Source organism: Pseudophryne corroboree, chromosome 11 (assembly GCF_028390025.1).
Source record: "Pseudophryne corroboree isolate aPseCor3 chromosome 11, aPseCor3.hap2, whole genome shotgun sequence".
In the NCBI taxonomy this organism is placed as follows: domain Eukaryota; kingdom Metazoa; phylum Chordata; class Amphibia; order Anura; family Myobatrachidae; genus Pseudophryne; species Pseudophryne corroboree.
In genome coordinates, this window is record NC_086454.1 from 38934572 (window position 1) to 38961266 (window position 26695).

General features: G+C 46.7%; 1 protein-coding gene across 4 annotated transcripts in view; it reads right to left on the reverse strand.

Moving 5' to 3' along the window:
- Positions 1-26695, reverse strand: part of LMO1 (LIM domain only 1) — a 251824-nt gene that overhangs the window by 35525 nt on the left and 189604 nt on the right. For all 4 annotated transcript variants that reach the window (XM_063944035.1, XM_063944037.1, XM_063944038.1 and 1 more), the window contains one exon: positions 14623-14836. In XM_063944035.1, the coding sequence (XP_063800105.1) occupies positions 14623-14836 (214 nt within the window). The remainder of the gene's footprint in view (positions 1-14622; positions 14837-26695) is intronic.

The following is a 26695-nucleotide window of genomic DNA, read 5'->3' on the forward strand; positions in this document are numbered from 1 at the left end:
CAACAACCGGACCCGCACATCTTGGTGGCACAACTCACACATCTAGTTTTTTTCCGTTCCACATATTAATTGTTTTTTTTATATACATATTACTTTTAAATAAATATTTAATACCACTAGACATCAGACGTGATATGCAAAGGCATGGTAAAACATTTCACATGCCGACATTCTGCATATGCCGACATGTTCAATGTCGATGTTATATAACTGTCGACACTGTGATATTGACATTATGACTACACCCCCTCGTCACCACCACTATGTGTATCTAGCAAATGGAAGCATTTTTGATATTTTGATCACAACACTTAACCATCGCGGGGTCTCCTCATTTTCTGCAAGTTCCTACACTATCAAATATTCTTCAAACGCCATTAGTGTAAATTGCATTTAAAACATACTCAACCTCCCAGAGTCGTATCTGTCTTTCTGTCAAATTGGGTGTTTCAGGGCAAGAACCCGCTGTTTGGAAGCAGTGGTGCCAAGAAGGGGTGGTGAGTGTGGGGGCTACTGTTTACCCCTACCGCCCACAGTACCCGTCCCCTCCCTGCTCTTGATGGCCCTGTCTGGAAGGTGAGTGCATTTAGCTGCAATTTAATCGTGTTTGAAGCATATTTGATAATGTGTGCACCTTGACGTTGGGTTGTAAGCCATAACACCACAAGCACCAACATCAATTGTGTTGCTGTTTTGTATTCATGTATGGCATCAGGGTCGGACTGGCCCACAGGGGGACCAGGGAAACCACCGGTAGGCCCCACTGCCTGAGGGCCCACTCCTTCCTCTAGGGATCAGGTTCCAGACTGTGCACTTGTATTACACATGGTAAATATTTAGCATTACACTGCACAAGACTATTGTGCATTTCAAGCCTCTGTGGAGGCTGGCCACACCCCCTTTGTAGGCTGACCACACCCCTAAGTATGGGCCCCTTTCATTGCATTCTCCTGGTGGGCCCTTCATACCCCAGTCCGACACTGTATGGCATTAATACTGCCACATAGCGGGTACTATTGTATGTACTGTATAATATGGGTAAAACCAAGTGCTGGCATATTCCTTTTCTATTTATTTTTTTTGAGGAGGAGGAGGGGGGTTGTAACATAGAACCTGGGTACTGCTGTCCTCACCTAAATTGCCTTATTGCCTGATTCTACCCACTTGCCCGGACTGCAATGTATCGACTGACCCTGCAAGAAACAGTAGGTAGTTTTGATGTATTACTGAATATGCCTTAATTCGTGGTGACGAGTGGGTTTTACATGTCTCCTGCGCTTCTCACTTTAACAATCTTCAATAACGTTGTCAATAAACAAGAGTAAAATAAGGACGTTTTCAGTGCAGCCTTTTATATGAAATGATGGAACGTCTCCGAAAGATCTAATTGGGGCATTTAGCAGCCTTAAAAATTCTCTTGTATTCTGCGGCTCAGAAGCCCTCGCTGCTTTGCTCTATTACCCTCGCTGGGAAGGAAAAAGGTTGCCGCAGCCTCGTACAGAATAAAACGACAAGGAGTTGCAACGCTTGACACTTTTTAAAGTCTATCACTTGATGTAAAAATAGAGCGAGGTCTTTGTGCAACTTCAGATCCTGGCGATACACTTTAGATATTAAATCACACAGAGAAACTTTTAAAGGGTGAAAAAAAAGGGTAGCAATTTTGGCGACTTTTTCCATTACTTGAAGTGTTAAGGGCCTTTATGTACAGTGTGGCAGAGGTAAATCTAGCTTACAATACCCACATAAAGCAGCCTCTCTCGGAGCACGGCCTCCTGTTTACAGTATGCTGGGATAATGCCTGAGGGAGACGCAATTACCCTATTTACGCTGGAAAATGTACTTTTCTAGCCGCAGTAGCTGCTGCCCCCCACCCACCCAATATGTGGCGTTCAGTCTACAGATTACGGCTGATCCATGATTAAATAAGTCAAATAAAAATAAATAAATAATAATAATAATAAAAAAATACAGTATTAAAAAAAAAAATTGAAGATAACCAAAAGCTGTGTATTAATAATTAAGTATACTTGTACTCTACCCCCAATTACTCCAACCGGAGATGCCTTAGAAATCGTGAGAAAGGAGTGGGGGTAAAAGATCTACACTGTCTAGATAGTAATTAGTATGACCCCGTACGGTCGACATACAATAGGTAGACGGGGTTAAAAGGTCAAAAAGTAAGGTCGACAGGTTCAAAATGTCAACAACACATGTACGGATGGTGTAATGGGTTCATTTCACATGAAGTCCCTAACTGTGTGGAGTTTGTATATTCTCCCTGTGCTAGCGTGGGTTTCCTCCAGGTACTCCGGTTTCCTCCCACAATCCACTGGTTGGATACCTGGTTCCTTATAAAAATTAACCCTATTGTGTAAGTGTGTGTGATTACATGGGCAGACTAGATGGGCCAAGCGGTTCTCTGGATGGAGGAATAAGGGACTATGGGGGTCATTCCGAGTTGTTCACGTGCTAGTTGTTTTTAGCACCCATGCAAACGCTATGCCGCCTCCCACTGGGAGTGTATTTTAGCTTAGCAGAAGCGCGAACGAAAGGATCGCAGAGCGGCAGCAAAGTTTTTTTGTGCAGTTTCAGAGTAGCTCCAGACCTACTCAGCGCTTGCGATGACTTCAGACTGTTCAGTTCCTGTTTTGACGTCACAAACACGCGTTCGCCCAGCCACGCCTGCGTTTTCCCTGGCACGCCTGCGTTTTTTCGAACACACCCTGAAAACGGTCAGTTGACACCCAGAAACGCCCACTTCATGTCAATCACTCTGCGGTCAGCAGTGCGACCGAAAAGGTTCGCTAGACCCTGTGTGAAACGACATCGTTCATTGTAATAGTACATCGCGTGTGTGCATTGCGCCGCATGCGCAGAAGTGCAGTTTTTTTGCCTCATTGCTGCACAGCGAACGAATGCAGCTAGCGATCAACTCGGAATGACCCCCATTGGGCCTAATTCAGATCTGTTCGCTCGCTAGCATTTTTCGCAGCACAGCGATCAGGGCACTACTGCGCATGCATATGCACCACAATGCGTAGGCGCGTCGCATGGGTACAAAGCGGATCCTTGCTGTGTGATGGGTTTTACGAAGAATCCATTCGCGCAGCCAATTGCAAGGAGATTGTCAGGAAGAAGGCGTTTGTGGGTGTCAACTGACCGTTTTCTGGGAGTGGTTGGAAAAACGCAGGCGTGTCCAAGTGTTTGCAGGGTGGGTGTCTGACGTCAATTCCGGCCTCGAACAGGCTGAAGTGATCGCAGCGGCTGAGTAAGGTGTATTCAGAAACTGCACAAGCTGTTTTTGTACAGGGCGGCTGCACACGCGTTCACACACTTGCAAAGCTAAAATACACTCCCCTATAGGCGGCGTCTATCTGATCGCAGCGCTGCAAAAAATAGCTAGCGAGCGATCAGATCTGAATTAGGCCCATTGTGCTGCGGGCATGCCCCCATTGCTTCCCCAAGGATCTCTACATTGCACATGACATCCAGAGAGAGTGAGAGACTGTCCTCCCAACCTTCTTCCCTGCAGGTCACTGCAGCCTGCAGGTGGGACAGCATCTGAAAGGACAGACTGTCCTGCCATAACTGGGATGGTTGGAAGAATATATGTTTGTGGGTGCCTGAAGAAGGGTAAATTCATATACACCCACATGGTGAGGACGCACTAGCCAGCCGTGTCTAATTGGGAGACTGCGGAGCAGGGGCGTTTGAGAGGAGGCCAGTGTGCAGCCTCCTCCGTCCGGGCCCTCTCCAGCTAGCAGCGCTGTAGAGGCTGAGCACTAAGGTCGACACATAAATGGTCGACACTTTTTTTTTAACGTTTTCTGAACACTTGTTTGATTTACTAGTATTCACGTGGACATCTGCTGGGAATCTAGTACTCATTGACCCACGCCCAGGGCTGTCTTAACAGCAGTGTAGGCCCCTGGGCACAGCAATGCACTGGGACCCCTACCCATTCTCCAGCGGTAGGGGTAGGGGGTGCTATTAGCGTCAGGTTTGATGTTCTTCGGGCAGTTGGGGGTGTTCTATCTTCCACTCAGCATGTCGGACCTGGAGCAGTAATTTCTGCTAATTACTCCTGTACTGCACAGGTGGGGCAAAACTGTAGAAGGGGGCATTGGGCTGAATGAAGAAGCCCTGGTACATGGGTGGTCATTCCGAGTTGATCGCTAGCTGCATTCGTTCGCTGTGCAGCGATCAGGCAAAAACTCGGCACTTCTGCACATGCGAATGCAGCGCAATGCGCACGTGTGTCGTACTATTACAAAGAACAATGTAGTTTCGCACAGGGTCTAGCGAAGCTTTTCAGTCGCACTGCTGGCCGCAGAGTGATTGACATGAAGAGGGCGTTTCTGGGTGGCAACTGACCGTTTTCAGGGAGTGTTCGGAAAAACGCAGGCGTGCCAGGAAAAACGCAGGCGTGGCTGGGCGAACGCAGGGCGTGTTCGTGATGTCAAAACAGGAACTGAACAGTCTAAAGTGATCGCAAGCGCTGAGTAGGTTTTGAGCTACTCTGAAACTACACAAAATAATTTTGTAGCCACTCTGCGATCCTTTCGTTTGCACTTCTGCTAAGCTAAAATACACTCCCAGTGGGCGGCGGCATAGCGTTTGCACGGCTGCTAAAAACTGCTAGCGAGCGATCAACTCGGAATGACCACCATGACTTCCAGGGTGGTAGGGGGGTGTAATACGTAGGTGAGGGGTGGAGTGGGCTTAATATTTATCATTTTCTGGTGGGAGGGAAGCTTGCTTGACTGCAGATATCTCCAGTTCCTGGAAATATATTTCTTAGCTTTGAATAGGATAAAAAACTAGAGAGTCCCACCTTTCAGACAGTTCTGGGGACTTGGGGATCAGAGTTCAGGAGCCAGAGCAATCCACCAATGAAATATAAAACTGCATATTAGGCGTGTGGAGCTGGAGGAGAGACCAGCTGCTGGAAGGCTGATATCTCTGGTTCTGGGCACAGTAGAGACAAGCTGCCAGTGTCCACCAAAAGTGGAGAGTCCCAGCTTTAGTATTATACCCTCAGAAAAACTCTAAGTCAGACAGAACCCGAGATATCTGGCTGGGAAGAGCAATTAACAGGCTTGGATGGGGACCACTGCTTTCAAGTTGGATATCTCCGGTTCCCCAGGGCCGATTTTAAAAAATCTGGTACCCCTGGAAAGAGGGGACCCTCAGCTATCAGCCTAGGGCCCTTATACTCCTGGGGCCCTTAGGCAAGAGCCCATTGAGCCCATACAAAAAGATGGCCCTGACCACGCCCTGCAAACACTGGAGTTGAGGTATGTTGCTGGGCGTTTTGTGCTGACGTGTAGATGAATGAATAGCCGACACAGACATGGACGGAATGGAGGCGACTGGGCCCCGACGTTCCACCCTGTGTCTCAGATTATTACAGTTTACAGAGCCGAGTAACTACATGCGGGTGATTATACAGTATCTTCTGTTCATGTCACACAGTGTCCGTGGTGCGGCCCTCGGGCCACTTATTTTTACCATCAGCCATTTGTTTCCAGTCTGTCAAAAACGGCCGTGAATGAAACTGCTATGAAAAAATTCCCCTGGTTATTATGAGGCACGGCTGGGCTTCCATTACGTGCTGAACAAGGGAATGAGCATCTGGGCCCTTTAGTCTCTACGGCTGTGTCCTTATTAATACATTTGGTGGAGCAATGTGTGAGGGGTACGGACAATGCGGTCGGGTTCGGGTCTGAACAGATGTTATTCATCATTTATGGCCATCCCCTTGAATGGGTAATAATGGCTATCATTCTGCAAAGGACAGAGATCGTATATCCTGTCTTTTTGAAATGTCAGGGTCTTATATGAATCTGTGGTATTAGTCTCATGTCAACATCTAAGACTGCGCACAAACACTTTCCATTAAACCGCTCGGGGGCCCTGGGGCTACGTTGCAGTTAGCTGGAAATCGTGTTACTTTATAAACAGGTTGTACACCTCTGGAAAACATACCGGGCCGGATTCTGAGACGGACAATGCAGCACCCGAACCTGCGTCTCTTGCCGGTATAGCTGCTGCGACTTTCTGCAAATGCTGCTTCCCTGGGTAGAGTAATGTACTGAGCCCATAACGTATCCCTCCTGTGGTCTCACTCTGTCTCTCCACATGCTGACATACTGTGAATGGCTGTCAGCACCACTCTGGTGGATAGCTCCAGCCATCCACCAATCAGCATGCTGACAGCCATTCACTGTCTTGCTGCAGGCTGCGACGCAGGTAGAGAATGCAGACTGGCTACTCTGATTGTGTGTAATTTACAAATCTGAGCAGCTGGGCAGCAACCTCTGCATGCCCCCCAAGAGTTTGTAGCAGTTTTTCATGAAAACTGCTCCAAAATCCTTTAATACATTCAGGGGATATTAAAATAATGTGGAAAGGGTGTGAAAAAACTCCCATTTTTCACATTATTTTAATAAAAATAATGTTAATAAATAAAGGGGTCATTCAGATCTGATCGCTTGGCTGCTAATTTTACTGTCCTGCATTCAGATAGTCGCCACATCCAGGGGGAGTGTATATTCGCCGTGCAAGTGTGCGATCGCATGTGTACGCCGAGCTGCGAAAACCTACTTTGTGCAGTCGGTGCGCAGCCCAGGACTTACTGCTCCAATGCGATGAGAACAGTCTGATCGGGGTCACACACCCTCCCTGAAAACGCTTGGGCACGTCTGCGTTTTTCCAGACACTCCCTGTAAGCTCTCAGTTGCCACCCAAAAATGGCCTCTTCCTGTCAATCACCTTGCGAACGCCCGTGCGATCGGATTTTTCGCACCATCCCGTCGCTGACCGGTGATGCCCGTTGTTGCTGTCCAACCTGCGTGCGCATTGCGGTGCATACGCATGCGCAGTAAGGACCTGATCGCCCGCTGTGCGAAAACGCACAGCAGCGATCTGATCTGAATGACCCCTAAGTCCCGTAGAGAGAGAGATTTGTGCGCTTTGCGACTTAGGTTTCATGTACTTGAACTTCGCATTTTCACTACAATGTTTTTAGTTTTTATTATGAATCAGCCACAATATTAATCCCATTACTAATAGAGACCTTTCTGCACCTATTTTGCAACTTTTTGCTAATTACAGGATTCAGAAAATCTATTTTCTCTAACGTCCTAGTGGATGCTGGGGACTCCGTCAGGACCATGGGGAATAGCGGCTCCGCAGGAGACAGGGCACAAAAGCAAGCTTTTAGGATCACATGGTGTGTACTGGCTCCTCCCCCCATGACCCTCCTCCAAGCCCCAGTTAGGTTTTTGTGCCCGTCCGAGAAGGGTGCAATCTAGGTGGCTCTCTTAAAGAGTTGCTTAGAAAAAGTTTTTAGGTTCTTTATTTTCAGTGAGTCCTGCTGGCAACAGGCTCACTGCATCGAGGGACTTAGGGGAGAGAATTTCAACTCACCTGCGTGCAGGATGGATTGGATTCTTAGGCTACTGGACACCATTAGCTTCAGAGGGAGTCGGAACACAGGTCTCGCCCTGGGGTTCGTCCCGGAGCCGCGCCGCCGACCCCCTTGCAGATGCTGAAGATTGAAGAGGTCCGGAACCAGGCGGCAGAAGACTTTTCAGTCTTCCTCAGGTAGCGCACAGCACTGCAGCTGTGCGCCATTGTCTGTCAGCACACTTCACACAGCGATCACGGAGGGTGCAGGGCGCGGGGGGGGGGCGCCCTGGCAGCAATGTAGAATACCTGTATGGCGAAAAATACATCACATATAGCCCTTGAGGCTATATGGATGTATTTAACCCCTGCCAGACTTCACAATCTCCGGAGAAGAAGCCCGCCGAAAAGGGGGCGGGGCCTATTCTCCTCAGCACACAGCGCCATTTTCCCTCACAGAAAGGCTGAGGGGAAGGCTCCCAGGCTCTCCCCTGCACTGCACTACAGAAACAGGGTTAAAACAGAGAGGGGGGGCACTGATTTGGCGATATACATATATATTAAATGCTATATGGGAGGAACACTTATATAAGGGTTGTCCCTGTATAATTATAGCATTTTGGTGTGTGCTGGCAAACTCTCCCTCTGTCTCCCCAAAGGGCTAGTGGGTCCTGTCCTCTATCAGAGCATTCCCTATGTGTGTGCTGTATGTCGGTACGTGTGTGTCGACATGTATGAGGAAAATGTTGGTGAGGAGGCGGAGCAAATTGCCTGTAATGGTGATGTCACTCTCTAGGGAGTCGACACCGGAATGGATGGCTTACTTATGGAATTACGTGATAATGTCAACACGCTGCAAGTGGGTTGACGACATGAGACGGCCGGCGAACAAATTAGTACCGGTCCAGGCGTCTCAGACACCGTCAGGGGCTTGTAAAAACGCCCATTTACCTCAGTCGGTCGACATAGACCCAGACACGGACACTGATTTCAGTGTCGACGGTGAAGAAACAAACGTATTTTCCTTTAGGGCCACACGTTAAGGGCAATGAAGGAGGTGTTACATATTTCTGATACTCCAAGTACCACAAAGAAGGGTATTATGTGTGAGGTGAAAAAACTACCTGTAGTTTTTCCTGAATCAGATAAATTAAATGAAGTGTGTGATGATGCGTGGGTTTCCCCCGATAGAAAATTATTGGCGGTATACCCTTTCCCGCCAGAAGTTAAGGCGCGTTGGGAAACACCCCTCAGGGTGGATAAGGCGCTCACATGCTTATCAGAACAAGTGGCGGTACCATCTACAGATAGGGCCGTACTTAAGGAGCCAGCTGATAAGAGGCTGAAAAATATCCTAAAAAGTATACACACACATGCTGGTGTTATACTGTGACCAGCGATCGCCTCAGCCTGGATGTGCAGAGCTGAGGTGGCTTGGTCGGATTCCCTGACTAAAAATATTGATACCCTTGACAGGGACAGTATTTTATTGACTATAGAGCATTTAAAGGATGCATTTCTATATATGCGAGATGCGCAGAGGGATATTTGCACTCTGGCATCAAGAGTAAATGCGATGTCCATATCTGTAAGAAGATGTTTATGGACACGACAGTGGTCAGGGGATGCAGATTCCAAACGGCACAAAGATGTATTGCCGTATAAAAGGGGAGGAGTTATTTGGGGTCGGTCCATGGGACCTGGTGGCCACGGCAACTGCTGGAAGATCCACCGTTTTTTACCCTAAGTCACATCTCTGCAGAAAAAGACACCGTCTTTTCAGCCTCAGTCTTTTCGTCCCTATAAGATATCTGCCCAGGGATAGAGGAAAGGGAAGAAGACTGCAGCAGGCAGCCCATTCCCAGTAACAGAAGCCCTCCACCGCTTCTACTAAGTTCTCAGCATGACGCTGGGACCGTACAGGACCCCTGGATCCTACAAGTAGTATCAAAGGGGCACAGATTGGAATGTCGAGGCGTTTCCCCCCTCGCAGGTTCCTGTAGTCTGCTGTACCAATGTCTCCCTCCGACAGGGAGGCAGTATTGAAAACAATTCACAAGCTGTATTCCCAGCAGGTGATAATAAAATTACCCCTCCTACAACAAGGAAAGGGGTATTGTTCCACACTATAGGGTGGTACTGAAGCCAGAAGGCTAGGTGAGACCGATTCTAAATCTGAAAAATTTGAACACTTACAAGGGTTCAAATCCAGATGGAGTCACTCAGAGCAGTGATAGCGAACTGGGAACAAGGGGACTATATGGTGTCCCGGGACATCAGGGATGCTTACCTCCATGTCCCAAAATTTGCTTTTCTCACCAAGGGTACCTCAGGTTCGTGGTACAGAACTGTCACTATCAGTTTCAGACGATGCCGTTGGAGTGTCCAAGGCACCCCGGGTCTTTACCAAGGTAATGACCGAAATGAGGATTCGTCTTCAAAGAAAATGGACGACCTCCTGATAAGAACAAGGTCCAGAGAACAGTTGGAGGTCGGAGTAGCACTATCTCAAGTAGTTCTACGACAGCACGGGTGGATTCTAAATATTCCAAAACCGCAGTTGTTCCGACGACACGTCTGCTGGTCCTAGGGATGATTCTGGACACAGTCCAGGAAAAGGGTGTTTCTCCCAGAGGAGAAAGCCAGGGAGTTATCCGAGCTAATCGGGATCCTCCTAAAACCAGGAAAAGTGTCAGTGCATCATTGCACAAGAGTCCTGGTAAAAATGGTGGCTTATTACGAAGCGCTTCCATTCGGCAGATTTCACGCAAGAACTCTTCAGTGGGATCTGCTGGACAAATGGTCCGGATCGCATCTTCAGATGCATCAGCGGATAACCCTATATCCAAGGACAAGGGTGTCTCTCCTGTGGTGATTACAGAGTGCTCATCTTCTAGAGGGCCGCAGATTCGGCATTCAGGATTGGATGCTGGTAACCACGGAGGCCAGCCTGAGAGGCTGGGGAGCAGTCACACAGGGAAAAAATTTCCAGGGAGTGTGATCAAGTCTGGAGAATTCTCTCCACATAAATATACTGGAGCTAAGAGCAAATTTGTAATGCTATAAGCTTAGCAAGGCCTCTGCTTCAAGGTCAGCCGGTATTGATCCAGTGGGATAACATCACGGCAGTCGCCCACGTAAACAGATAGGGCGGCACAAGAAGCAGGAGGGCAGTGGTCAAAACTGCAAGGATTTTTCGCTAGACGGAAAATCATGTGATAGCACTGTCAGCAGTGTTCATTCCGGGAGTGGACGACTGGGAAGCAGACTTCCTCAGCAGGCACGACCTCCACCCGGGAGAGTGGGAACTTCATCGGGAATTTTTCTGCATGATTGTGAACCGTTGGGAAAGACCAAAGGTGGAAATGATGGCGTCCCGCCCGAACAAAAAACGGGACAGGTATTGCGCCAGGTCACGAGACCTTCAGGCGATAGCTGTGGACGTCCTGGTAACACCGTGGGTGTAACAGTCGGTGTATGTGTTCCCTCTTCTGCTTCTCATAACCAAGGTATTGAGAATTATAAGACGTAGAGGAGTAAGAACTATACTCGTGGCTCCGGATTGGCCAAGAGGGACTTGGTACCCGGAACTTCAAGAGATGCTCACAGAGGACTAATGGCCTCGGGAGCTAAGATGGGATTTGCTTTCAGCAAGAACCATGTCTGTTCCAAGAGGAACCGTGGCATCTGCCTCTAAGAAAGGACCTACTCCAGCAGGGACCTTGTCTGTTCCAAGACTTGCCGCGGCTGCGTTTGACGGCATGGCGGTTGAACGCCGGATCCTAAGGGAAAAGGCATTCCGGAAGAGGTCATACCTACCCTGGTCAAAGCCAGGAAGGAGGTGACCGCACAACGTTATCACCACATGTGGTGAAAATATGTTGCGTGGGTGAGGCCAGGAAGGCCCCACGAAAGAATTTCAACTAGGTCGATTTCTGCACTTCCTGAAAACAGGAGTGTCTATGAGCCTCAAATTGGGGTCCATTAAGGTTCAAGTTTCGGCCCTGTAGATTTTCTTCCAGAAAAAATTGGCTTCAATTCCTGAAGTCCAGACGTTTGTCAAGGGAGTATTGCATATACAGCCCCTTGTGTGCCTCCAGTGGCACCGTGGGATCTCAACGTAGTGTTGGGATTCCTCAAATCATATTGGTTTGAACCGATCAAATCTGTGGATTTGAAATATCTCACATGGAAAGGGACCATGTTGTGGCCCTGGCCTCGGCCAGGCGATTGTCAGAATTGGGGGCTTTGTCTTAAAAAAAGCTCATACTGTATTTGTTTTTCCATTCGGACAGGGCAGAACTGCGGACTCGTCCCCAGTTTCTTCCTAAGGTGGTGTCAGCGTTTCGCCTGAAACAACATATTGTGGTGCCTGCGGCTACTAGGGACTTGGAGGACTCCAAGTTGCTAGACGTTGTCGGGGCCCTAAAAAAAAAATATATATATATATATATATATATATATATATATATATATATATATATATATATATATATTTCCAGGACGGCTGGAGTCAGAAAGTCTGACTTGCTGTTTATATTGTATGCACCCCAAAAGATGGGTGCTCCTGCTTCTAAGCAGACTATTGCTCGTTGGATTTGTAGTACAATTCAGCTTGCACAGTCTGTGGCAGGCCTGCCACAGCCAAAATCTGTCAATGCCCATTCCACAAGGAAGGTGGGCTCATCTTGGGCGGATGCCCGAGGGGGTCTCGGCTTTAAAATTTTGCCGAGCAGCTACGTGGTCAGGGGGGAACACGTTTGTAAAATTCTACAAATTTGATACCCTGGCTGAGGAGGACCTGGAGTTCTCTCATTCGGTGCTGCAGAGTCATCCGCACTCTCCCGCCCGTTTGGGAGCTTTGGTATAATCCCCATGGTCCTGACGGAGTCCCCAGCATCCACTAGGACGTTAGAGAAAATAAGATTTTACTTACCGATAAATCTATTTCTCGTAGTCCGTAGTGGATGCTGGGCGCCCATCCCAAGTGCGGATTGTCTGCATTACTTGTACATAGTTATTGTTACAAAAATCGGGTTATTATTGTTGTGAGCCATCTTTTTTAGAGGCTACTTCATTGTTATCATACTGTTAACTGGGTTCAGATCACAAGTTGTACGGTGTGATTGGTGTGGCTGGTTTGGGTCTTACCCGGGATTCAAGATCCTTCCTTATTGTGTACGCTCGTCCGGGCACAGTACCTAACTGAGGCTTGGAGGAGGGTCATGGGGGGAGGAGCCAGTACACACCATGTGATCCTAAAAGCTTGCTTTTGTGCCCTGTCTCCTGCGGAGCCGCTATTCCCCATGGTCCTGACGGAGTCCCCAGCATCCACTACGGACTACGAGAAATAGATTTATCGGTAAGTAAAATCTTATTTTTAGCACCTTAAAATGTTTTTTGCATAAAACATGGCTTTTACAGTATACAGCGCTATTACCGTTCCATGTTCACGGTTCATCCAGTTTATTTCACTTTGTCTCAGTCTGACACTGTAATTGCACATCTCACGTATAGATTCCTAACCCCACAGAAAAGTGATACAATCACTGTATAGATCATAACACTCAAACGTTTCAGTCATAAACACAATATTGATAGAGGGGGGAATTCAGACCTGATCGCTGGGCAGCGATTTTTGCAGCCCTGCGATCGAATAGTCGTCGCCTATGAGGGGAGTGTATTTTAGCTGTGCAAGTGTGCGATCGTATGTGTAGAAGAGCTGCAAAAACAGATTTTGTGCAGTTTCTGCGCAGTCCAGGACTTACTCGCCCGCTGCGATCACATTAGCCTGTCCGGGACGGTGGTCCCCCAGGGTCCACCTGGCCCTAGGCGGCCGCTTGTGTTGCCTTTTGGAAAATCCGCCTCTGCACACAGAATAGTGCACCTTTATTTTCACACCACCCCTGTATTTTTACAGCATACAAGACAGAGCCAGTGTACTTTTATTTTCACATTTTCACAGCACCCCTGTATTTTTACAGCATACCGGACAGGGCCAGTGTACATTTATTTCCACAGCACCCCTGTATTTTTACAACATACAAGACAGGGCCAGTGTACCTTTATTTTAACAACAGCACCCCTGTATTTTTACAGCATACCCGACAGGGCCAGTGTACATTTATTTTTACAGCACCCCTGTAATTTTAAAGCATACAGGACAGGGCCAGTGTGCCTTTATTTTTACAGCACCCCTGTATTTTTACAGCATACATGATAGGGCCAGTGTACCTTTATTTTAACAACAGCACCCCTGTATTTTTACAGCATACCGGACAGGGCCAGTGTACATTTATTTTTACAGCACCCCTGTAATTTTAAAGCATACAAAACAGGGCCAGTGTACCTTTATTTTCACAGCACTCCTGTATTTTTACAGCATACACGACAAGGCCAGTGTACCTTTATTTTATCAACAGTACCCCTGTATTTGTACAGCATAGAGGACAGGGCCAGTGTAAAAAATTCTTCACAGCACCGCCTGTGCATTGCGGTGCATACGCATGCGCTGTTTGTGTCTGATCACCCTCTGCGCGAAAACGCACAGCAGCAATTAGGTCTTAATCGGCCCCAGAGTCTTCTAGAACAGATTCTTGTGTCTTGTCGTACTATATTGTTTATTAAAGGATAATGGATATAAAAAAATCAGTGTTCTCAATTTGGGATTACGTGTATGTCCCCTTCACTCTAAAGATTGCAGCACTATATATATATATATATATATATATATCTATATATGTTTTGTGTTATCTGCATACAGCCTTGAGAAAAGCGCCCTGCGCGGCGCTGAAACGTTGGTGGAATTATGCCACCGGTTTGATTCTTTTGCTCAATACACTTGTTTTCACCAAGTCCCCGGAGTGCCGCCTGTTCTTTCAGCATTGAGAGTGGGCATATGTGTTAATAGTAATACTGTACGTACTATTAATGCCAATTACGGCTATTAGAAGTCAGCAAATTCACCTGGCCCATGGACAAACATTTTTATAGAATAGGCTTCATTATCATTACCTTTCACCAATAGATATATAAAAAATATATACACCCCTGAAGAAAGTCTGGGGAAGGACTGAAACGTACGCTGATCTGTTTATCTCCTGCTTTTCATGAGTGATGGCATTAGAACTATATGACATTATACAGTATTATTAACCACATGTGTGTATTATAAGGGTACTGGAATCACCGTGATATTATTTCCCTCACCTCAGGTAATCTCTGCGACAGAGGATGAGATTTGCTTTCGTGTAGAGCGTTGACCCGACCTCTCCCAGGCGGCAGTCGCAGCAGGCACATTTTAGGCAGTCCTCGTGCCAGTACTTATCCAAGGCCTTGAGCAAATATCGGTCCTTGATTTTCCGGTTACAGCCGGCGCAGCCTTTCTGTTTACCTTTGGGCTGTACCGAGAGCATCGGCACTCCTAAGGCAGGAGAGAGATGGGACAGAGAAGGTAAGTAGGAACGCTTTTCCAATGCATCATGATAAACCCCACATATAATGTAATCAGTATACTGTATGTACAGATCTCGTGGGTGTCATTCAGAAAGAGGTGAAATGCCCACACACTACATGGCAGACTGGAAATATATCACATGAAAAATAAAACTTATCCAAAAGAACAAATTAGTTTATACAGTAGCTCCTGCATATCAATGGAAAACGCAGACCAATCTGAATATGACCATAGTACTATTCTATTACACCTTATACAGACATACAGATGCGACCGCCGATAGCTTACCTGCGAAGGGGTCCAATTTGCGACTAGCTGCGCTTGTGTGCGACCCGCTTATGAAAGCGTACGCACCCATGCAATCCTATTGATTATGGGTCCATACACAGTGCACACGCATGCTCGCAATCGACTGAAGCTGGACACATCTGTAGGACATTACACCCCCAACATGACCTGACGACTGCACATGATCATAATACATCTATTTTATCCTATAAAGACATAGGACACTACAACCCAACATGACCTGACCACTGCACATGATCATAATACATCTATTACACCCTATACAGACATAGGACACTACAACCCAACATGACCTGACCTCTGGACATGACCATAATACATCTATTACACTCTATACAGACATAGGACACTACACCCCCAACATGACCTGACCACTGCACATGATCATAATACATCTATTATATCCTATAAAGACATAGGACACTACAACCCAACATGACCTGACCTCTGGACATGACCATAATACATCTATTACACTCTATACAGACATAGGACACTATACCCCCAACATGACCTGACCGCTGTACAGGACCATAATACATCTTTCTCTGACGTCCTAGTGGATGCTGGGAACTCCGTAAGGACCATTTGGAATAGTGGGCTCCGAAGGAGGCTGGGCACTCTAGAAAGATCTTAGACTACCTGGTGTGCACTGGCTCCTCCCACCATGACCCTCCTCCAAGCCTCAGTTAGATTTCGTGCCCGGCCGAGGTTGGATGCACACTAGGGGCTCTCCTGAGCTCTTAGAAAGTAATAGTCTTAGATTTTTTTATTTTCAGTGAGACCTGCTGGCAACAGGCTCACTGCAGCGAGGGACTAAGGGGAGAAGAAGCGAACTCGCCTGCTTGCAGCCGGATTGGGCTTCTTAGGCTACTGGACACCATTAGCTCCAGAGGGATCGACCGCAGGCCCAGCCTTGATGTTCGGTCCCGGAGCCGCGCCGCCGTCCCCCTTACAGAGCCAGAAGCAAGAAGATGGTCCGGAAAATCGGCGGCATGAAGACTCTGTCTTCACCAAGGTAGCGCACAGCACTGCAGCTGTGCGCCATTGCTCCTCTCACACACTTCACACTCCGGTCACTGAGGGTGCAGGGCGCTGGGGGGGGGACGCCCTGAGGCAGCAATAAAAACACCTTGGCTGGCTAAAATACCTCAATATATAGCCCCAGGGGCTATATATGAGGTAAATACCCCTGCCAGAATTCCATAAAAAGCGAGAGAATAGGCCGCGAAAAAGGGGCGGAGCCTATCTCCTCAGCACACTGGCGCCATTTTTCCCTCACAGCTCCTGCTGGAAGGAAGCTCCCTGGCTCTTCCCTGCAATCTACAGTACCAGTAAGAGGGAAAAGAGAGGGGGGGCATTAAATTTGGCAGTATATATATTTTATTGAAAAGCAGCTATTAGGGACATAACTCAGTTAGTCCCTGTATATATATATATATAGCGCTCTGGTGTGTGCTGGCATACTCTTACTCTGTCCCCCCAAAGGGCTTTTTGTGGGTCCTGTCCTCTGTTTGAGCATTCCCTGTGTGTGTGGAGTGTGTCGGTACGGCTGTGTCGACATGTTTGAGGAGGATAATGATGTGGAGGGGGAGCAGATGCCTTTAGCAGGGATGTCACCCCCTGGGGGGCAGACACCTGAGTGGATGAGTTTATGGCAGGAAATGAGTGCACGTATAGACTCCTTACATAAAAAATTTGACGACATGCCGACTGTGGGACAGCCGAGTCTTCAGCTCGTGCCTGTCCAGGTGTCTCAAAAGTCATCAGGGGCTCTGAAACACCCGCTATCTCAGATGGCACAAGTAGATGTCGACACGGATACTGACACCAGTGTCGACGACGATGAGTCAAATTTAATGCCCGTTAAGGCCATTCACTGCATGATTGAGGCAATGAAAGAGGTGTTAAATATTTCTGATTTACATCCAGGTACCACAAAAAAGGGTATTATGTTTGGGGAGGAAAAAAACTACCTGTAGTTTTTCCCCCGTCAGATGAATTAAATGAAGTGTGTGAAGAAGCGTGGGCTTCCCCTTATAAGAAATTGGTAATTCCTAAGAAGATACTAATGGCGTTCCCTTTCCCGCCAGAGGATAGGTTACGTTGGGAAACACCCCCTAGGGTGGATAAAGCGCTCACACGTTTGTCTAAAAAGGTGGCACTACCGTCCCAGGATACGGCCGCCCTTAAGGAACCTGCTGATAGAAAGCAGGAGGCGATCCTGAAGTCTGTATATACACACTCAGGCATTATACTTAGACCAGCTATTGCGTCAGCATGGATGTGCAGTGCTGCCGCTGCGTGGTCAGATAAACTGTCAGAAAATATTGACACATTAGACAGAGACACGATTCTGCTAACAATTGACCATATCAAAGACTCAGTCTTATACATGAGAGATGCACAGAGGGAAATCTGCCGGCTGGCATCTAAAGTAAGTGCATTATCCATCTCTGCTAGGAGATGCTTATGGACTCGCCAGTGGACTGGAGATGCAGATTCCAAAAGGCACATGGAAGTTTTGCCTTATAAAGGGGAGGAATTATTTGGGGATGGTCTCTCCGACCTAGTTTCCACAGCTACGTCTGGGAAGTCAGCATTTTTACCCCATGTCCCCTCACAGCCTAAGAAGGCGCCATTTTATCAGGTTCAGTCCTTTCGGACCCAGAAAAACAAGCGGGGAAAAGGAGGGTCTTTTCTGTCTAGAGGCAGAGGTAGGGGAAAAAGGCTGCAGCAAACAGCAGGTTCCCAGGAACAAAAGTCCTCCCCCGCTTCCTCTTCCAAGTCCGCCGCATGACGGTGGGGCTCCACAGGCGGAGCCAGGTACGGTGGGGGCCCGCCTCATGAATTTCAGCGATCAGTGGGCTCGCTCACAGGTGGATCCCTGGATCCTTCAAATAGTATCTCAGGGATACAAGCTGGAATTCGAGGCGGCTCCACCCCACCGGTTCCTAAAATCTGCCTTGCCGATTGCTCCCTCAGACAGGGAGGCGGTGCTAGCAGCGATTCACAAGCTGTATTCCCAGCAGGTGATAATCAGGGTACCCCTACTTCAACAAGGCCGGGGTTACTATTCCACACTATTTGTGGTGCCGAAACCGGACGGTTCGGTGAGACCCATTTTAAATTTGAAATCCTTGAACACATACATAAAAAAATTCAAGTTCAAGATGGAATCGCTCAGGGCGGTTATTGCAAGCCTGGACGAGGGCGATTACATGGTATCCATGGACATCAAGGATGCTTACCTGCATGTCCCCATTTACCATCCTCACCAGGAGTACCTCAGATTTGTGGTACAAGATTGCCATTACCAATTCCAGACGCTGCCGTTTGGACTCTCCACGGCACCGAGGGTATTTACCAAGGTTATGGCGGAAATGATGATACTCCTTCGAAAAAAGGGAGTTTTAATTATCCCATACTTGGACGATCTCCTAATAAAGGCACGATCCAAGGAACAGTTGTTAGTGGGAGTAGCACTATCTCAGGAAGTGCTGCGCCAGCACGGCTGGATTCTGAATATCCCAAAGTCACAGCTGGTCCCCACGACACGTCTAATGTTCCTGGGAATGATTCTGGACACAGTCCAGAAAAAAGTGTTTCTCCTGGAGGAGAAAGCCAGGGAGTTGTCATCTCTAGTCAGAGACCTCCTAAAACCAAAACAGGTATCGGTGCATCACTGCACGCGGGTCCTGGGAAAGATGGTAGCTTCTTACGAAGCAATTCCATTCGGCAGGTTCCATGCCAGAATTTTTCAGTGGGACCTGTTGGACAAGTGGTCCGGATCGCATCTTCAGATGCATCGCTTGATAACCCTGTCCCCAAGAACCAGGGTGTCTCTTCTGTGGTGGCTGCAGAGTGCTCATCTTCTGGAGGGCCGCAGATTCGGCATACAGGACTGGGTCCTGGTGACCACGGATGCCAGCCTACGAGGCTGGGGGGCAGTCACAAAGGGAAGAAACTTCCAAGGACTATGGTCAAGTCAGGAGACTGCCCTTCACATAAATATTCTGGAACTAAGCGCCATTTACAATGCCCTAAGTCAAGCAAAATCCCTGCTCCTACACCAGCCGGTGCTGATCCAGTCAGACAACATCACGGCAGTCGCCCATGTGAATCGACAGGGCGGCACAAGAAGCAGGATGGCAATGGCAGAAGCCACAAGAATTCTCCGATGGGCGGAGAATCATGTACTAGCACTGTCAGCAGTGTTCATCCCGGGAGTGGACAACTGGGAAGCAGACTTTCTCAGCAGGCACGACCTCCACCCGGGAGAGTGGGGACTTCATCCAGAAGTCTTCCAAATGATTGTAAATCAATGGGGTCGTCCACAGGTGGACATGATGGCGTCCCGCCTAAACAAAAAACTAGAGAGGTATTGCGCCAGGTCAAGAGACCCTCAGGCGATAGCTGTGGACGCTCTAGTGACACCGTGGGTGTACCGGTCAGTTTATGTGTTCCCTCCTCTACCTCTCATACCAAAGGTATTGAGAATAATAAGAAAGCGAGGAGTAAACACAATTCTCGTGGTTCCGGATTGGCCAAGAAGAGCGTGGTACCCGGAACTTCAAGAGATGATCTCAGAGGACCCGTGGTCTCTGCCGCTCAGACAAGACCTGCTACAGCAGGGGCCCTGTCTGTTCCAAGACTTACCGCGGCTGCGTTTGACGGCATGGCGGTTGAACGCCGTATCCTGAAGGAAAAGGGCATTCCGGAGGAAGTCATTCCTACGCTTATTAAAGCCAGGAAAGAGGTCACAGCAACTCATTATCACCGCATATGGCGGAAGTATGTTGCATGGTGTGAGGCCGAAAAGGCCCCAACGGAGGAATTTCAACTAGGTCGATTTCTGCATTTCCTGCAAGCAGGAGTAAATATGGGCCTAAAACTGGGCTCCATTAAGGTACAGATCCCGGCTCTGTCGATTTTCTTTCAAAAAGAACTAGCTTCAGTACCTGAAGTTCAGACATTTGTTAAAGGAGTGCTGCATATTCAGCCCCCGTTTGTGCCCCCTGTGGCACCTTGGGATCTCAACGTGGTGTTGAGTTTCTTAAAATCACATTGGTTTGAACCACTAAAAACCGTGGATCTGAAATCTCTCACGTGGAAGGTGGTTATGTTATTGGCCTTGGCTTCTGCCAGGCGAGTATCAGAATTGGCGGCTTTGTCCTATAAAAGCCCTTATCTGATTTTCCATATGGATAGGGCAGAATTGAGGACTCGTCCCCAGTTTCTCCCAAAGGTGGTGTCAGCGTTTCACCTGAACCAGCCTATTGTGGTGCCTGCGGCTACTAGGGACTTGGAGGACTCCAAGTTGCTAGACGTTGTCAGGGCACTGAAAATATATGTTTCCAGAACGGCTAGAGTCAGAAAATCTGACTCGCTGTTTATCCTATATGCACCCAACAAGCTGGGTGCTCCTGCTTCTAAGCAGACTATTGCTCGTTGGATTTGTAATACAATTCAGCTTGCACATTCTGTGGCAGGCCTGCCACAGCCAAAATCTGTCAATGCCCATTCCACAAGGAAGGTGGGCTCATCTTGGGCGGCTGCCCGAGGGGTCTCGGCTTTACAACTTTGCCGAGCTGCTACTTGGTCAGGGGCAAACACATTTGCAAAATTCTATAAATTTGATACTCTGGCTGAGGAGGACCTGGAGTTCTCTCATTCGGTGTTGCAGAGTCATCCGCACTCTCCCGCCCGTTTGGGAGCTTTGGTATAATCCCCATGGTCCTTACGGAGTTCCCAGCATCCACTAGGACGTCAGAGAAAATAAGAATTCACTCACCGGTAATTCTATTTCTCGTAGTCCGTAGTGGATGCTGGGCGCCCATCCCAAGTGCGGTTTATCTGCAATACTTGTACATAGTTACTGTTAACTAAATCGGGTTATTGTTGAGCCATCTGTTGAGAGGCTCTGTTGTTTCATACTGTTAACTGGGTTTCATATCACGAGTTGTACGGTGTGATTGGTGTGGCTGGTATGAGTCTTACCCGGGATTCAAAATCCTTCCTTATTGTGTACGCTCGTCCGGGCACGGTATCCTAACTGAGGCTTGGAGGAGGGTCATGGTGGGAGGAGCCAGTGCACACCAGGTAGTCTAAGATCTTTCTAGAGTGCCCAGCCTCCTTCGGAGCCCGCTATTCCCCATGGTCCTTACGGAGTTCCCAGCATCCACTACGGACTACGAGAAATAGAATTACCGGTGAGTAAATTCTTATTATTACACCCTATACAGACATAGAACACTGCACCCCCAACATGACCTGACCACTGCACATGACCATAATACATCTATTACACTGTATACAGACACAGGACATTACACCCCCAACATGACCTGACCACTGCACATGACCATAATACAGCTATTGCACTGTATACAGACATAGTACACTACACCCCCAACATGACCTGACCACTGCACATGACTATAATACATCTATTACACACTATACAGACATAGGACATTACATCCCCAACATGACCTGACCACTGCACATGACCATAATACATCTATTACACCCTATACAGACATAGGACACTACATCCCCAACATGACCTGACCACTGGACATGACCATAATACATCTATTATATCCTATACAGACATAGGACACTGTCCTATGTCCCCAACATGACCTGACCATTGTACATGACCATAATAAATAAATATATATATATATTACACCCTATACAGACATAGGACACTACACCCCAACATGACCTGACCACTGGCCATGACCATAATACATCTATTACACTGTATACAGACACAGGACATTACACCTCCAACATGACCTGACTACTGCACATGACCATAATACATCTATTACACCCTATACAGACATAGGACACTACACCCCCAACATGACCTGACCATTGTAAATGACCATAATATATATATATATATATATATATATATATATATATATATATATATATATATATTACACCCTATACAGACATAGGACTCTAGCACCCCCAACATGACCTGACCACTGCACATGACCATAATACATCTATTATATCCTATACAGACATAGGACACTACACCCCCAACATGACCTGACCACTGCCATAATACATCTATTACACCCTATACAGACATAGGACACTACACCCCCAACATGACCATAATACATCTATTACACCCTATACAGACATAGGACACTACACCCCCAACATGACCATAATACATCTATTACATCCTATACAGACATAGGACACTACACCCCAACATGACCTGACCACTGCACATGACCATAATATATATATATATATATATATATATATATATTACACCCTATACAGACATAGGACTCTAGCACCCCCAACATGACCTGACCACTGCACATGACCATAATACATCTATTATATCCTATACAGACATAGGACACTACACCCCCAACATGACCTGACCACTGCACATGACCATAATACAACTATTGCACCCTATACAGACATAGGACACTACACCCCCAACATGACCATAATACATCTATTACATCCTATACAGACATAGGACACTACACCCCAACATGACCTGACCACTGCACATGACCATAATATATCTATTATATCCTATACAGACATAGGACACTACAACCCCAACATGACCATAATACATCTATTACACCCTATACAGACATAGGACACTACACCCCCAACATGACCTGACCACTGCACATGACCATAATACATCTATTATATCCTATACAGACATAGGACACTACAACCCAACATGACCTGACCACTGCACATGACCATAATATATATATATATATATATATATATATATATATATATATATATATATATATGGAAAGGAAATAGGCGGCACTCACGGACTTTTCGTAAAACAAAACTCGAGCTGACTCAAGGATTGTGTCTTAGCGTTTCGGTTTTAATATAACCGTCTTCAGAAGTAAAAATATAACATTACAAAACTCTTACCTTTATACACTCTAAGAACCACCACTAGTACCATGTCCTCGGCGTCCACGCCGGGACCAACTTCCGGTTGCGTCATCATCCACGGACATAGTTGTCCTGACAACGGCACACTTCCGGCTATCGTGACTAACCCATCACCATGACAACCTTTGTCTAAACGAGGTGGAGATAGACATATGATACTTTTGCAGAAAGAAGCCAGGTGGATACACCGGTTAAACACGGTATCACCTAACGGCTTAAATGAGACTCTATCACTAACATGCTTTCTATAACACAGATATGGTTAAGACGGTTAACTTTCATAATAGATAATTTAGGACATTTTTGAGTGGATTTAGCATAATGAGTCTTTTTGTACTTGTATTTTTACAGTGGCGCTGGCATTCCGGTCCCGGAGTTTTCTCTTGTATGTTTGTTTTTTAGTTGTCATGGTGATGGGTTAGTCACGATAGCCGGAAGTGTGCCGTTGTCAGGACAACTATGTCCGTGGATGATGACGCAACCGGAAGTTGGTCCCGGCGTGGACGCCGAGGACATGGCACTAGTGGTGATTCTTAGAGTGTATAAAGGTAAGAGTTTTGTAATGTTATATTTTTACTTCTGAAGACGGTTATATTAAAACCGAAACGTTAAGACACAATCCTTGAGTCAGCTCGAGTTTTGTTTTACGAAAAGTCCGTGAGTGCCGCCTATTTCCTTTCCATATGCTTGTCCTTGTTTGGAAGGCACCCGCCAAGTTGATTCACGTTTCCAGCAGGAGTGCCGAATACCTACTCTTTCTATATCAATTGGCGCATTCGCAGTAACGTTAGCCTAATTATTAAGGCACCCAGCAGTTTTGTCTTACACTGCTAGTCTTGTAGTAAGACATTTGCATTACCCGTCCCTGACACGGAATCTCAGAATGGAGACATTGCAAGAGGGAGTCTCGGGATTCCGGATAGCCAATATGCCACAAGGTGAATTACTGTCGCTCTCAGACGCGGACGCCGAGAGAATTCTCATCAAGGATAAATTATCTTCTACCATGGCAGCAGACTCACCAGAGCAACTATATTTGCATTTGTTAAAGATGAAAAACAAAGAAACAGATTTCTATCTACACGGGGACTGTTTGTCGGACTATTACCGGGAGCGGATGTTGCCTAGGGGTTTTCGCATTCGGAATACTCCTACCATAGGCCGCTATAACCCAGAGTTTTGCCGCAAATGGGCCGCGGTGCTCAATAAAGCCTCCTTCGATTTGGTACTTCTAGTGATTGAGGAAGCAATGAGGGAGTTAGGAGAAATACGGATAAAGATACAAGATCTGGAACTTACCACGCTACCTATTTTGAGTGAGGATAACAGCGGAGATTGGATTGCCAAGCTGGCTACACAAGTGGAGAAATATAAATCTGATTTGGTAAAGTTTAAAGCTAAGAAATTTGCCACTGTCAGAAAAGATTATGCGGAAAACAAGGTGTACTTTTGGGCAAATAACACTGCTAAACCCAATGCATATCGGCCAAGGACCAATAGAAGAACACGCCGCTTCCAATTAGAGACAGAGACCTCTAGCGGCACCTCGAATAGTGAGACGGATCGTGCCAGTTCCAGACGACGTCCTGCCGCACCATTAGCCCCTTTGGGGGTCCAAACCAGGGCCCAGAGGGATTTACCCGCAGAGCCAGAACCTGACGCGGCGGGCAGTGTGAAAGGCAAGGGCGCCAAAGGCGCAAAGCCGAAGAAGTGATTTATAATCTATCTTCAAGATCCTTCACAGAGGATGAGATTAGCGTACTGTCTAAAGGTTTGAATTTTGTCCCTACCAACGAACATAATGATTTGGACAGTAGGATTGACCTCAGTAGGTTCAGTAGACAGTTACGCCTGAAGGAGTTCTTCAACACCAGACCCGATATGACCCTTAACTCTGCTGATTGCCCGATTAGATCCAGATCTTCTTTTGATCCATATTCCACTAATCCTGCAATCAAAGTCTTTACCAGGACTTTATCACAATGTATTGATGAATGTGGTAATCTTTCTAATTCAAGTGTGAATAATCTTACCAAAGCTCAGCGCCTGGCTTTACGTGATCTGTCATCCTATCCTGATATCACGGTACGCCCTGCCGATAAGGGGGGCGGCATTGTGATTCAGGATTTGACAGACTACAAGTCAGAAGCTTATCGCCAGCTTGATGATGAATCTGTGTATAGCAGATTGATGGTTGATCCTACATCTGAATATACTGGGGAATTGAATTCCATTTTATCACAGGCGGAGATAAATGGTATCATTTCCAGTGCCACTAGGAAGGCTCTGGTAGTTACCTCTCCGTACGTGCATGTCTTTTACACGATCCCTAAGCTACATAAAAATCCTATCCAGCCGCCAGGGCGCCCTATAATTGCGGCGAGGGAATCGTTATTTTCGAATATAGCAAAGTATGTGGATTATTATTTACAACCAGTTATTCAGAATCAGGCTACTTACCTGAAGGACACAACCACCTTTCTGCAAAAATTACGGGATATTGATTTAGCCACTGGTGAGTGCTGGTTGTGCACAGCTGACGTTGTCAGCTTGTACACCAGCATTCCCCATGCACGAGGTTTAGCTGCTGTTAAATCATTGATAGAGGGTAATCCCCATTACTCTGGTCCAGATATCAATTTTTTCATGTCATTACTGTATTTAACCCTACACAGAAATTATTTTTTATTCAACAATGAGTTTTTCAAACAAGTGCAAGGTTGTGCCATGGGTTCTTGTGCCGCACCGGCATATGCAAATTCGTTTATGTTCGGTGTGGAGCAGACCCTTTTCTTTTCAAACAATGAGTCTAAATCATGTATAGCTATGTACACGCGTTACATAGATGATATTTTTATTCTATGGATGGGTACTCGTGATAGTTTCATTAAAATGAGGAGTGAAGCGAATTTAAAGGATGAGTCCATCAAATTCACCTACAATATTCAGCCAGTTAGCATTAATTTTTTGGACGTCAATATCACGTTATCTGAAGGTAAATTTAGGACTTCGATCTACAGTAAGCCTACTGATGTTAACAGTCTTTTAATGTCTTCAAGCCACCATCCCCAGTCGTTGAGAAATGGATTGCCATATTCTCAATTCTTGCGGGTTCACCGCATTTGTAGCGATTTGAATGATGAAAAGATCCAGATGGACCTCATGACCAAGAAATTCTTGGAAAGAGGTTACAAGAGTAAATTGCTTCAATCAGCCAGGGCCAGAGCGATGTTACAGCCCAAAATTCCGATATCTAAAACTAGTGACACTGATAGCGCATCTAACGTGGTAGCATGTGTTACTAATTTCACCACTACTAGTCATCTCCTTACTAAAACAGCTAAAAAGATCTGGCCAGTCATCCAATCGGATGCTGACCTTAATAGTTTGAGATCCAGCAGATTTATGCCCTGTTATAGGAGAGGTAACAACATTAGGGACATGATAGTACATAATGACATTCATCAATTATCAATTATTGACACAGGCACTTTTTTATCCAGGAAACCAGGCACTACCTGTCTATATCTT